Source organism: Balaenoptera borealis, assembly GCF_965194805.1.
Source record: "Balaenoptera borealis genome assembly, chromosome: 14".
Taxonomy (NCBI): domain Eukaryota; kingdom Metazoa; phylum Chordata; class Mammalia; order Artiodactyla; family Balaenopteridae; genus Balaenoptera; species Balaenoptera borealis.
This window is the reverse complement of record NC_138875.1, coordinates 75,604,134-75,618,162: the sequence shown is the minus strand read 5'-3', so window position 1 is coordinate 75,618,162 and position 14,029 is coordinate 75,604,134. Positions and strand designations below refer to the sequence as shown.

The 14,029-nt window shown below is 39.9% G+C and overlaps 3 protein-coding genes across 23 annotated transcripts in view; 1 reads left to right on the top strand and 2 right to left on the bottom strand.

Annotated features, from left to right (window-relative positions):
* The window catches only part of TMEM116 (transmembrane protein 116), a 238,315-nt gene that overhangs the window by 162,919 nt on the left and 61,367 nt on the right, over nucleotides 1-14,029 (top strand). The window lies entirely within an intron of this gene.
* On the bottom strand, nucleotides 12-11,398 carry LOC309610614 (disintegrin and metalloproteinase domain-containing protein 1a-like). Its single transcript, XM_082353672.1, has one exon. The coding sequence runs from the start codon at nucleotides 7,400-7,402 to the stop codon at nucleotides 4,880-4,882; it is 2,523 nt and encodes an 840-aa protein (XP_082209798.1). The 5' UTR covers nucleotides 7,403-11,398; the 3' UTR covers nucleotides 12-4,879.
* MAPKAPK5 (MAPK activated protein kinase 5) overlaps nucleotides 11,545-14,029 on the bottom strand; it is a 43,006-nt gene continuing 40,521 nt past the window's right edge. For 7 of the 15 annotated variants that reach the window (XR_014234082.1, XM_082353692.1, XM_082353699.1 and 4 more), the window contains 3 exons: nucleotides 13,607-13,711; nucleotides 12,337-12,381; nucleotides 11,545-11,737 (listed from right to left, as the gene is read on the bottom strand). Coding sequence is in view for 13 of the 15 variants with exons in the window: in XM_082353692.1 (XP_082209818.1) it covers nucleotides 11,643-11,737; nucleotides 12,337-12,381; nucleotides 13,607-13,711 (245 nt within the window). In the remaining 2 variants the exon portion in view is untranslated. Of the gene's footprint in view, nucleotides 11,738-12,332; nucleotides 12,382-13,606; nucleotides 13,712-14,029 lie in introns of all 15 variants that reach the window. The other 8 variants (XR_014234083.1, XM_082353700.1, XM_082353701.1 and 5 more) reach the window with 2 other exon arrangements.

Here is a 14,029-nt window from a genome sequence, read left to right as displayed (position 1 = left end):
AAGATACTACAAAAAAAATTACAGACCAATATCGCTGATGAATATAGATGCAAAAATCCTCAACAGAATACTAGCAAACAGAATCCAACAACACATTAAAAGGATCATACACCACGATCAAGTGGGATTTATCCCAGGGATGCAAGGATTCTTCAATATACACAAATCAATCAATGTGATACACCATATTAACAAATTGAAGAAGAAAAACCATATGATCATCTCAATAGATGCAGAAAAAGCTTTTGACAAAATTCAACACCCATTTATGATAAAAACTCTCCAGAAAGTGGGCATAGAGGGAACCTATCTCAACATAATAAAGACCATATAAGACAAACCACAGCAAACATCATTCTCAATGGTGAAAAACTGAAAGCATTTCCTCTAAGATCAAGAACAAGACAAGGATGTCCACTGTCACCACTATTATTCAACATAGTTTTGGAAGTCCTAGCAATGGCAATCAGAGAAGAAAAGGAAATAAAAGGAATACAAATTGGAAAAGAAGAAGTAAAACTGTCACTGTTTGCAGATGACATGATACTATACATAGAGAATCCTAAAGGTGCCACCAGAAAACTACTAGAGCTAATCAATGAATCTGGTAAAGTTGAAGGATACAAAATTAATGCACAGAAATCTCTTGCATTCCTATACACTAACGATGAAAAATCTGAAAGAGAAATTAAGAAAACACTCCCATTTACCATTACAACAAAAAGAATAAAATACCTAGGAATAAACCTACCTAGGGAGACAAAAGATCTGTATGCAGAAAACTATAAGACACTGATGAAAGAAATGAAAGATGATACCAACAGATGGAGAGATCTACCATGTTCTTGGATTGGAAGAATCAATATTGTGAAAATGACTGTACTACCCAAAGCAATCTACAGATTCAATGCAATCCCTATCAAATTACCAATGGCATTTTTTACAGAAGTAGAATAAAAAATCTTAAAATTTGTATGGAGACACAAAAGACACCGAATAGCCAAAGCAGTCTTGAGGGAAAAAAACGGAGTTGGAGGAATCAGACTCCCTGACTTCAGACTATACTACAAAGCTACAGTAACCAAGACAATATGGTACTGGCACAAAAACAGAAATATAGATCAATGGAACAGGATCGAAAGCCCAGAGATAAACCCACGCACCTATGGTCAACTAATCTATGACAAAGGAGGCAAGGATATACAAAGGAGGCAAGGATATACAATGGAGAAAAGACAGTCTCTTCAATAAATGGTGCTGGGAAAACTGGACAGCTACATGTAAAAGAATGAAATTAGAACACTCCCTAACACCATACACAAAAATGAACTCAAAATGGATTAGAGACCTAAATGTAAGACCGGACACTATAAAACTCTTAGAGGAAAACATAGGAAGAACACTCTTTGACATAAGTCACAGCAAGATCTTTTTTGATCCACCTCCTAGAGTAATGGAAATAAAAACAAAAATAAACAAATGGGACCTAATGAAACTTAAAAGCTTTTGCACATCAAAGGAAACTACAAAGAAGACAAAAAGACAACCCTCAGAATGGGAGAAAATATTTGCAAATGAATCAACGGACAAAGGATTAATCTCCAAAATATATAAACAGCTCAGTATCAAAAAAACAACCCAGTCCAAAAATGGGCAGAAGACCTAAACAGACATTTCTCCAAAGAAGACATACAGATGGCCAAGAAGCACATGAAAAGCTGCTCAACATCACTAATTATTAGAGAAATGCAAATCAAAACTACAATGATATATCACCTCACACCAGTTAGAATGGGCATCATCAGAAAATCTACAAACAACAAAAGCTGGAGAGGGTGTGGAAGAGAAAAGGGAACCCTCTTGCACTGTTGGTGGGCATGTAAATTGATACAGCCACTATGGAGAACAGTATGGAGGTTCCTTAAAAAACTAAAAATAGAACTACCATATGACCCAGCAATCCCACTACTGGGCATATACCCAGAGAAAACCATAATTCAGAAAGACACATGCACCCCAACGTTCATTGTAGCACTATTTACAATAGCCAGGACATGGAAGCAACCTAAATGCCCATTGACAGACAAATGGATAAAGAAGATGTGGTACATATGTACAATGGGATATTACTCAGCCATAAAAAGGAACGAAATTGGGTCATTTCTAGAGATGTGGATGGACCTAGAGACTGTCATACAGAGTGAAGTAAGTCAGAAAGAGAAAAACGAATATCGTATATTAACACATGTATGTGGAACCTAGAAAACTGGTACAGATGAACCGGTTTGCAGGGCAGAAGTTGAGACACAGATGTAGAGAACAAACGTATAGACACCAAGGGGGGAAAACTGTGGTGGGGTGGGGATGGTGGTGTGCTGAATTGGGCGATTGGAATTGACATGTATACACTGATGTGTATAACATTGATGACTGATAAAAAAAAAAAAACTGGTCACTTCCCTGCTCTAGTCTATCCTAAAGAGCTTCAGCCTTCAATCCCCAGGCTCTGGGGTTTCCACCCATTTTAAGATTCACCTGATAATTTATAAATATGTTCATTTTTTGATCACTCTTTCAGAGGAAGTTCATTCAAATAGCTGTCCTAACCTTTGTTTCCTGCCTTTAACCTGGTCTTGTAAACTTGAGGGTCGGTCATAAAGACAGCAACTAAACATTTTAAATAGTCTATACAACTTCCATATTTGCTAAATTTTTGTAAACTTTGTTGTCAAGTATTATGAAATCCTAAATAGGTTTTACTGATTTATTCCCAATTATCTACCTGACTTTTGGTTTTTAAAGAACACCTTTGAGTTAGCTAAGCATATTTACCCCATACCTAAATCATGATTCCCTTCTGTTTCTTCAGGTTTTTTTTAAAAAGACTGATGCTTACTAGCTTTTATTATAGTCATCATTAGCATGTGCACTTAGGAAGATTGCCACTTCTGTTTTCCACTGAAGTGCTTCTCAGCAGAAATCCTCCACATCTTTTTCAGAAGTCTCTAATGACAGGTTTACCCTTGGAGGCCTTCATTTACCCAGTTTCACTCTCGTTCTCAAAGCTCTCAGGTGACTACCAACTAATAGTGTGCTTTCACCATGAATCTTGACCTTCTGGCATACAATGTCCTGAGATTTGATTACCAGCAAATCTCGTGGCCTGGAAACTTACATAACTGAAGGCTTGATTTTGGATTTTGCTCTGAAGTTCAGTTTTGTTCCACCAAAAGTAATTAACATAAGCTTCTTGAAAGCAGAGGCTAGGTCTTGTCCTACTTTTGTTTGCTCTTTTCTGCTCACATAGGATTGGGCAGTTAGAAGAGGGATTCAGCAAATGTACCGTCAGGGACTGATGCTCAGGAATTTCCCCAAGACTCAGAACACTCAACCTGTAGCAACACTGCACCTGAGCAAGGTTTCGGTGGTGCCATGCCTAGGGACTAGCAGGGGCATCCATACAAGTTACCCTCCTATTTAAAGGTTAGCCCTGGTTAAGTCATTCACTTGGTCAACATTTACTGAGCACCTACAGTGATCTGGGCTCTCAGAGCTGAATAGGATACAAGCCTGCCAGTCCATGATGTCAGGATGTAATCGGGGAAAAGACTCTTTCATCGATCATGACTACACAGTGTGGTAGGTTCATGATAGAGATCAACATCCATTTGTAAGGCTTCTGTTTCATTAGAGTCACTGAGGAAGAAGCCACGTTCTGGGCAGTTAAGGACATGTCAGTTGTCTTCCTGCTCACTTTTTTTTACTAAAGGAAAAGGCTCACGAGGCAGCGGCGAATGTAGATTCAGTCATACCTGAGGCGGTATGCAGGTTCCACCCCTTACCAGCTCTAGAGCAAAAGTCTTTGGTCTCTGTTTCTTCATGTACAAGATGGAGGTCTCATAGGGTGGATGGGAGGATTAAATTAAGACAACAAATGTAAAGTAGCACAGTGTCTTGCACAGAATGCACAATGTTATATTGTATGTGCTTTGTGCTCTCTTTACAGACAATTGACTACCCTCCAAAGCTCTGTTCCTTTGGACTGTCAGTCAACAATATGTTAACTTAAAAAGGAAATGAGAAATAAATATAATAAGTGAAGTAGAAAAACAGAAAAGGAACAATTAATACTTCCAATTGAACTCCGCACTAGACAGGTTGTCTCTTGCCTAGGTTGCTCCCCTTCCCCCATGCACCCAGACCCAGGGTGATCGGACCTCCCTGGATCAGATGTAGCCCCTTCCAAGAGAGCCCCAAAATAAAGAAGCCTCAAGGACTAGGCTGTATGGAGTCTGAAGTGATGCTTCATCTTAAAATAGCTTTTTATTTATTTTAAATTACCTTTTATTCGTGAATAGCAACTTTTGGGGCAAATTAGACTACTGAACAGATAACATTTTTAAGATAATGTGTTATGAGTGGGATTAATGACCCTGTGATAGTCATAGGTAGAGATAATACTGTGTATCAAACAATGTAGATGGAAGATGGTAGGCCCTGAAAAGTAATTTCAGATCAGAAATTGGCCCAAATGAAAGATGATATTGATAGGTATGATTCATGAGAAGAGCTTAAATAAAATTGTTTCATGAAATGGGAAAAAAGCAAAAATATAGAATATTTTATATGAGTTCATATATGAATATATAACCAAATTACTAAAATGAATACTGAAAGCAGGGGCGTCTCTGTTCCCATGTTAGTATGTTTCTGTAGACTATACATCCTGGTCAGAGCTACAGGAGCCATCAATTCTCACTTCACCTTTGCTTCTCTGAGCCCCTCTTTCCCACTCAGTGCTTGAGATATTCGATATTTTTGGATTCTTCCACCAATACACTTCTGCCTTTGGTTATCCTTTTCCTTCACCTGCTACCTCTTATGGTGCTGGCTCTCCTGGTGGTGGGGCCTCCGGCGGGGGGGGAGCCTCCAGCGGCAGCGAGGGGGCCTCCTCCGGTGGGGGGCCCTCCTCTTCTTGGTCCTTCTCTTCTGACTCCTTCTCCCGTAGCCCCACTGGTAGAAACTCCGTTAAGAATCCCTCACTAGTGGTTTCCTCTGAACTGTCCTCCGAGGTACGCCCTAGGGTCTCTGCTGACTCAATTACAGCCCTGAGGGTAATGCAAAATACTAAAACTAACAACAGTATTAAAAGAAATGAAGGGAGTATGAAAATTAGCTTGCCAACATTTCTAAACTCAATGCTACGATGAAAAGAACCGCCACCTATACCTCCACTTTGAATTTCAGTTGGTTTGCCAGGTGGACCACTGTCTACACTACCACCATCTCCTGGACCTCTGCAGTCAGGGGGAGCATAGCCAGCCTCACAATGGCAGTGCCTAAAATTGTTGCAGACTCCTTTCCCATTACACATTTCTGCTGGTTTGCAGTCATACTTGAGCACAGCATAATCAGTACAAGAGTAATTTACACAGACTTTGTTTGGAGCACAAAGAGTGCCAGTGTGCACATCTCCATCATCAGGGATATCAGTGGTGTTATAGGCGTCCATGCTCCAGCACCAGTCACCTTCATGAGCGACCTGGATCAGTGTATGATTTGGTTTGATTTGTGGTACCTGTCTAACATTTGTACATATAAGTTTCCCGCAAAATATATTATCATCTACACACTTCAAATATCTTAACCTAGGTGAGTTGGTAATACCACAGTTTCCAAACCGGTCCCCTTTTCTGTTCATTGAAATGTAACAGTTTTCTGGGGCAGACCTTGCAGAGAACCCATATATATCCATGCATTGATTATCAGGGTTCTTACAGCGACCTCCAGCGCAATAGTGAATTCTATCACACATTGTACCATCTATCTTATAGCTGTCTATGGGGCATTCTCCAGAGGAACCATCACAATACTCTGGGAGGTCACACTCCCCCAAAGCAGGACGGCACATGAATCCCTTATATTTCAGTTGGCATTTAACACAGCAGAGTCCATCGCTACACTCGGCATTCTCCTTCAGCCTACATGTTTGGTCACAGCATGGGTGATTGTCACAGTCAGAACCACAGTCACACTGCTCATCCTCTTCTACAACACCATTTCCACAGCGAGAGTCCCTCCGTAAGCGGCCTTTGGGCCCAGGCTTGTTAAATAGGCAGGCCCCTTTGTGTTCCCAGAGGAACTGGTAGAAGAAGTCAGAGCTGCAGTTGCTGAAGCCACTTTCTTTAGTGATATTTTCACGCATGAGGCCAAAGGGTTTATCTTTACAAACGCAGGCCGAATGGTCATGCGGAATACCCAAGTTGTGCCCGAGCTCATGGACCATGAGCGCCGCAAACAGGAGGACATCCTCATGGTGGAAGGATTCGACGGCTGCTGCAAAATCACTTGAACAGGCACCACTGAGAAATGCCTGCCCCGTATCCTCTTTAGGATGGTGTCCAGTGATCATGTGGGCAACATCATGCTTCACACGACGGAAGAGCCTCTCTCGTCTCCAGCTATTGAAATTCCTGAGTGCAACTTGCAGGTCCACTGGCACCTCTGTGAGGTCCCCCTCGGTCCAAATCTCCATTCCAGCCAGCACCACCTCTGTGTTTATTCCCCTAGTGAAGCTGTTGGCCAGAGCAATGATGTCCATTACTCTCTGGACTGTCTCATTGACGTCACTGCCCCACATTTGGAACCGCTGGTTGTCGACCACGACAAACATCTCCACGTACTTGGTGTGTGACCACAAGTAGGATGGCACCTGCCGACTGCGAGGCTTGCTGCTCTCTTGTTGCCGGCTGGTGAATGCCACTTGGCTGTCATTGGAAGTGACACTACAGGAGACTGGAGCTTCATGGGCCATGGTGTACAACACATGTTCAAACCGTTTTGAAGAGTGAATGGGCTCAATGCCATAGGATTTCTCCTCCTTAATCAGGACGCCCCTGAGGCCTGAACAGGTGTTGACAGAAACAAAAGAACCTGGGACTCCTTCTATGTAGCCTTCATAATGACAGTCATGTGAGATGAAAGGCATTTCTTGCCCCAGGGTGCCATTGTGGTAGCTGAAGACTGGAAAGTTATTCACAAAATAGTCTCTCTTCACCTTCAGGTGAATCAGCTGCTTCTGGCCCTGCATAAATAGCACATAGGAGAGCTTTTCCACTTGGTCTTCCCTTCCTTCCACTGTCAGAAACTTGGGGGTGACTGTTTCATAGGAAGAGTAATATACTGATCCCAGGTCACAGTACAAGCTTGGCAGAGAAATCACCAACAGCAACACAATCCTCAAACTGAAACATGAAGATCCTGGCACTGGCCCCAGCCTTAAGTCCCTCTTCTGCTGAGCCCAAGTCTGAAACTTTATCTTACCCTCCTTCAAGGCCACTTGGTTTTTCCGTAGAGAAGGCAGTATAGAGGCAGAGTGTGTCACAGACGCTGCCACTGACATGGCCCTAGTAATAAATCAGTTGATGACGCAGGGCCTATGTCCAGCAGCAGCAACTTTCCCTGACACGCAGACCCTCCGTCACAGGTATTCACTTCAGATCTATGCTGGCTCCCTTATGGTTGGGTACTGCCCAACTGTGAGTCTTACAGACCTTGGGGCTGTGTTTCTGTTCTTGCTTTTCTCTCTTGGCCTTCAGTGGTTTCCTTACTATATGACTTCCTTCCAACAGCAATGGTTTTAATGCTCCTTGGCTAAGTTCCCTTTACACTTACAGAGAGATATACCAAGTAGAAGGCCTGTAATGATTCAGCCAGGACTGTTACTCAGGTAAATTATCCTTATCCTCAGCCCAGGGCCACACTACTCCTGATATCCGTTAATCTGCACATTCTTTGAAACCCAACATTCTGGCAGGAGGTCAGGGGGGAGGGGATGGGGATTCTTCGGGGATCTCAGAGCAGGACAAAGTTCTCTGTTGCCCATTACCTCTTTTCCTCATTTCTGTAGTATTGAGGGTACTGTTTTTCAGTCCAGCCCTCCTTTGTCAGGGTCTGGTTTTTCTCCTTTAATTCAAGAAAACTTGTATGTGGATGCACAAATTCTCCCTCATTAATTTTTGTTCATAACAGATGATTTTAGACACTTTGTGTCTGCATATAAACATAATTTTCCTCTAATAAGTTTTCCTAATGCACAAACATACTAAGTGTTAAATGAAAGGAGTTCAGTTTCACTATGGAGACTTACAAGTGACCAAGATCAAAGTTCAATTCCTCCCAACATAAAAACAAAGTCTGGAATAAAACTAAACTCTGATTAACCAGGTATCTAGTTACCATTTCATCAAGAAAATAAAAATGGACTGCAGAAGAACTTTTTAAAGACTTCTTTGCTTTTGTAACTAAAATTGGACTGTAATGCCTATGGAAGTCCTTGGATTTGATTTTGATGTTGATCTCCTGGTGTATTTAGCAGTATAAATTTAAAAGGAAAAAAGCCCTATTTAACCACATTCCTTGCCCAGTTATTCTCCTTTGCATCCTAAGATAACTAAAGTAAGACTCTACATCTTTTATCTTGCATAAAAATAATTTTATATTAAGTCAAATATCTACAATATAAAACCTTCAAAATAAGGGTTATGGCTATACGTACCAAACAAAAATGGAGAAATGCCCTATATAATTAAAAAAAGAATGGAATAATACTACAAGATCTCAGATATAAGCATGAGAGTAGATCAACTCATTATCCCCAATTAATATTTAATTCCTAATACAGATGAAAAAATTAATCATCTGCATCTAGCAAGAAAATTAATACCATCATATCACAAACACATTAAAAAATTTACAGCAAAAATGGTGAAATGATTTCCAGCTGGATTTCTTTTCTCCTTGTGTTCTGTATAAGAGGAAAGCCTCTTAAAATTATGTAACTTGGAAATTATCACAGATTTAAGATGTTCCCCTGTGTCTTAACCAAACAGGCAGGGAAAATTTAAGTCATTCTGTGGGACAAAAAAATCAATAATGAAAGACCACTTCTACTTTTTTAAATAAATAAAAATATAATTAAAATCAAATATCCAATTTTCCAGTTCTCAAATTGAGACACATTTTCTTCAATAAATACACACGCACGCAAGCATTCACACACAAGATCTGATTTAAATCATTTGACTTCTACTTCAACCAATAATTCCTTCAACTTGTTCTATCTCAAATGAATACAAAAACAAAACTCTTTTTAAAAAGCAGTTCCTCCTATCTATGTTTCAGACAATAAATTTCTGACAGGTGTTCTCCTATAGCTTATACAATACATTAGCCAGAAAAATACAAAAGTTGTTTCACATCAAGCAGATTAATAACTATGGTAAAGTCTAAAGGTATTTGAGTGATAAGTAATGGTTTTATAGTAAGCAAAGGGTTAGCAGATCATGTAGGAAAACTGGAGACTGTAACCTCCTGCCTATGAGAACTGTTCTTACAGTGTGAACTTTCTGCATTAGACAGACAGGCCAAAAGAGACAAGGATGATTTTGTTTCACTTCCAGTACATGCGAATGTTTTATTAGTAAACCTGACTGGTAAAGTTAAAGCAGAATTTGCTACTGGCCTACAAACAAATTCCATAAACAAAACTCTACTTTAAAGACCAAACAGTGCTGTCTTTTGGAAGCTGTTGTTTTGTCAAGGAGCTCTCTGTAGGATAGGGCCCACTTTTGAGTTACACCAGCTAGAGCATCCTCCAGGGTATTCACAAACTTTCAGCATGGACCTGTCTGGACACAGCACTCATTTTCGCGGCCAGTTTAATTCAGACTAAAGAAACATGGGCAACTGCTGCTCAGAGTAAAAGGAAGAATCTTTTGGATACCCTTTTAGATCTTGCCTAAAATTCACCACACAGTGAAGGAAATCATCTTGAGCCTCTAGAAGACACCCAGATAACAAATTTGAGAAGTTAATAGTAGACTGGGCATGCTAGAAGATTCCTCTGAAGAAAAAGAAGAGTAACAAAGTTAATTACTGCCTTCCTCTCCCAAGCGAACACTGAACCTCTGCCCTAAGATAAGAAAAATAACAGGTATTCAGTTGTTCCAGAAACAAGTGCAGAGTTTTTCCTGATTGTAAGAAGTGATTTTGATTTGTAAGACTGCATTTCACTGAAAAACAATAATTCAACCCTTAATTCAACTCTCAGCTAAGTTTTCTGGTCAGTAAATAAGAAAACATTTTGTTTTTCTCTGCTGCCTGTTACATTTTGCCATGTTTAAAAGTATTGAATTCTCCTTACGGGGTATCCATTTGTAGCAGTTATCAATCACTGAAAATTAGTGAGCCTTACCTCAAAAAATGCCTTGAATTTAAAACTCTCCAAAGTAAAAGGGAACCAATGTGTAAGGTAATTTCTAAGAGATACTTAATGTTTTTATCATATATTCCTAACAGTCATTCACATACATATGGGACATACTAACCACATGTCACCCTGAAGACATACTCCGCAAAGTGGAGGAGTTAGAAAATAAGTGAGCTCTGTGGGGTTGATTTTGATTGAAGAGAATTTGATGGGATGAAACTGAATAACTGAGCCTACTGACCCTTTTCTTCTCCTCTGTGAATTGGAGTTGGCCTATTAGCGCTCCCATTTACCAACACAGAACCACCAATCAAGAACTGCTAAAAAAATAAATAAAAATGGTTTGTTATGGAAGCCCATATGTACAACAGCAAAGTAGAAAAGTACCCAGCCTTGTTTTCTATTCAAGTATCTGATCTCTGGGCCAGAACCATGCTTCCTGAAAATGAAGGGTGCTGAATAAAATACATGCAGCCCAGGGGATGCCACCATGAAACCCAGGCAGAAACGTTAGAGAAAAAGGGTAGCTTTAAGAGAAAAAACTTGGACCATCTTTAGATGCTAACCAAATAGTCCAGTTTTTATGATATGTAACTTTCTCAGAAAAATCATCCCATAAAAGGGGCCAGAAGAACAGGGAAAGGAGATAAGAAGCAGTGGAGCTGATGAGGGCTGCAGGAAAGGGAGAGGACAAAGTAGGATCTCAAAGGAGGTGGGAGGGCTGAAGCTCTGGTTAAACATGAAAAGAATAAACTCAATAGAGAATCCCATTAGATTTAAGAAATGCACCAATACCTTTTAAAAAAATATGACAAAAAAGAAATGTTACCACTCTTCTCTAGGGAATTAGGGATAAGAGAAATGAGGGCTCAACTCCCTGCCTCTTCCATCATGGGAGGTGGCACCCTGTAACAGGCGGTCTGCAACATGGATCCACAAAAATTTCTTGGCACCAGAGCTAATCCACTGATTGATAGTGCAGAAAGTAAATACACAGGGCAATTGAAACCAGATTCCACAGTACTTGATTCAACTGTTTACTAAGCAGAAAGGTCAGTATAGTTGGTCCTTTGCCTACCACTGGGAAATGGTTTTTGTATACTTTATTACAAATAAAACAATCTTGCTTAACAATACCATCTGTCAGCTTTACCACACATGACTAAACAATCCTAAAGTAATAATATATTAGGAACTGAGCTTTTCTTAAAAACAAATGAACTATACTATTAGTAAATCCTGTATCTAAATTTATACAGCATCTTTAAGCAATGTGGAAATGAAATTATGATTTATTAATTTACATACAAATTACTTTATACATTAATGAATAAATTTTCAACTTGTTAAAAAACAAAGTCTGAAGCTGTCATTATTGGGATTCGTGGGATGTGGTTTGCTCTTCTATCACTTGCTTCACAATTTCTGCCAGTTTTAGTCGATCTACTTTATCTGTGAATCCACGACCTGAAACCCAAAAAAGAAAAAGGTCAGTCTCCAAACCGTTTGGGAGGTGATAAGATTCTTGACAGGGACCCAATAAGGTACATCTCACCAGTGTCAAATTCACCCTCACCATGGAGGAACCATCACCAACACTGATCAAAAGCAGTTCAAATCCCCCATTTTTCAAGTAGAACTGAGCAGCTTATTAACCTGGCCGTAAAAATCCAATGTTCAGTACAACAGCACAGCAAGAAACCACAAAGAGGGAGAAGTTCTTTGTAATATGTATGTCTACAACAGAACTCATATCCAGACTATATAAAGAACTCCTACACCTCTATAAGATATAACTCAATAGAAAAATGGGCAAAAGAATAGGCACCTAACAAAATCTAAATGGCCAATAAACATTAAAACGTGCTTAAGCTCATAGTCATCAGGGAAAGGCAAAGTAAAACGACACGCAATACCAGTAGTACTTATTAATCAGAATGACTAAAATGAAAAAGACAATAAATAGCAAGTGTTGGTGTGGATACAGAATAACTAGAACCCTCAAACACTGCTAGTGGAAGTGTAAATTGGTACAACCACTTCGGAAAACTGGTGGCAGTACCTACTGAAGCCAAACAGATGAATATCCCCATGAACCAGCAACTCCAATCCTAGATACATAAGAGAAATGAGTTCATTAAAATATTCATAAAAAATGTACACAAGAGTGTTTATAGCAGTGCTTTCCTTAATTACCAAAACCTGGAAACAACCCATATGTCCATTCAGCAGTAGAATGGATAAATATAAATACAAAAAATATATATGTGTATATATATATATATGGAGAAAAATATATATAGAGAGAATATATATATATTTACATACATATATATGAGAATGAATTGCTGCTACACACAACAATATGGTTGAATCTCACAAATATAATCTTGACTAAAAGAAGCCAGACACAAAAGAACATAGACTTCTCTGACTCCATTTACATAAAATATAAAACCAGGCAAAACTAATATATACTGCTAGAAACTGGGATCATAATTACCCTTGTGAGGAGGGAGGTAGCAGTTAAAAGAGGGCACATGCTCCACTACATGTTCTAGGTGCTTGTTACACGGGAGTGTTCACTTTGTGAAAATTCATCGGACGTGCATACCTCAAATGTGATCACTTTTCTGTATTGATATTTCAAAATCTTAAAAAAAAAAAAAAAAAATCCTAGGGAAGCTAATCTCCTCCAAGTATGGGAATAGCCAGGCTAGCACTTTGGATTTCTCATGTCCAAGAATCAAGCTAGGCAATGAGTTTGCTCCCTTCCCTGAGCATCCTAGACCTTAAGTCTAGTTTAGTCTGCTGAAGTAGAAAGACAATACAAAAGCAGCTCAAAAAACACACCTGTACCTTGTTTGCCTGTGGGGAAAAAAATTCAATAAGCGGCAGATTTGGCACTCTCTACTCTTCAGTGAAACAGGTCTTCTCTAAGCTAAGCAGATCAGCAGGGCAGACTCTGTGGTACTTTGCCCTCTTTCTCCCCTTCAGAGTATACTGCTCCTTAATGACCCAGTGAACAGCTCAGGTATCTGGAAGGAGTTCTGAGATCTGACTTTTTTTGCCCAAGTCGTATGTGACGGGGGCTCTGCAGCAATGAATCTGCGACACATAATTCATCTGAACTCTGGAAAACAAGCGAAAGGGCCAGATGTCCAGGTACGCCTGGGCAGTTACTGTAGGGCTAACCCCCTGTCCCACAGTATTCCACTCACTCGCCAGCCCTACTTTACTTGAAAACAGTCCCAGCTCAGCCCCCAGAGATCCTACATATTCTAAACACAATTACTTCTCTGCATTCCTGGGGAAAGGCATAATTAAGGCTCCTACCATTCCAGCTGAAGCTTTGCAGAGTATCTCTTAGGAGTTTGCATTCCCGGTTATACTTCCAAGCTTCCTGAACTACTTCATTCAGCTTTTCATCTTCATTCTCTCCTATTGATAAAGATGAAGAAGAAGTTGCATTTTCCTGCAGCATCATGGGAATTTAGTGTCAGAGATGGAAGGACATGATGTCCAACTTATTGAGAAGTGATGATTAAAGGTGCAAGCTTTACCAGACTATCATTACTTCTAGTCCTTACATTACATGTAGACCAGGGGTCCCAACCACCGGGGCCGCACAGCAGGAGGTGAGCAGTGTGCAAGCGAGGGAAGCTTCATCTGTATTTACAGCCACTCCCCATCGCTCACATTACCACCTGAGCTCTGCCTCCTGTCAGCATTATGGTGAGTTGTATAATTATTTCATTA

Bases quoted from the DNA above. Each gene is read 5' to 3' on its own strand.
- LOC309610614 (XM_082353672.1), bottom strand. From the start codon at position 7,402: ATGTCAGTGGCAGCGTCTGTGACACACTCTGCCTCTATACTGCCTTCT.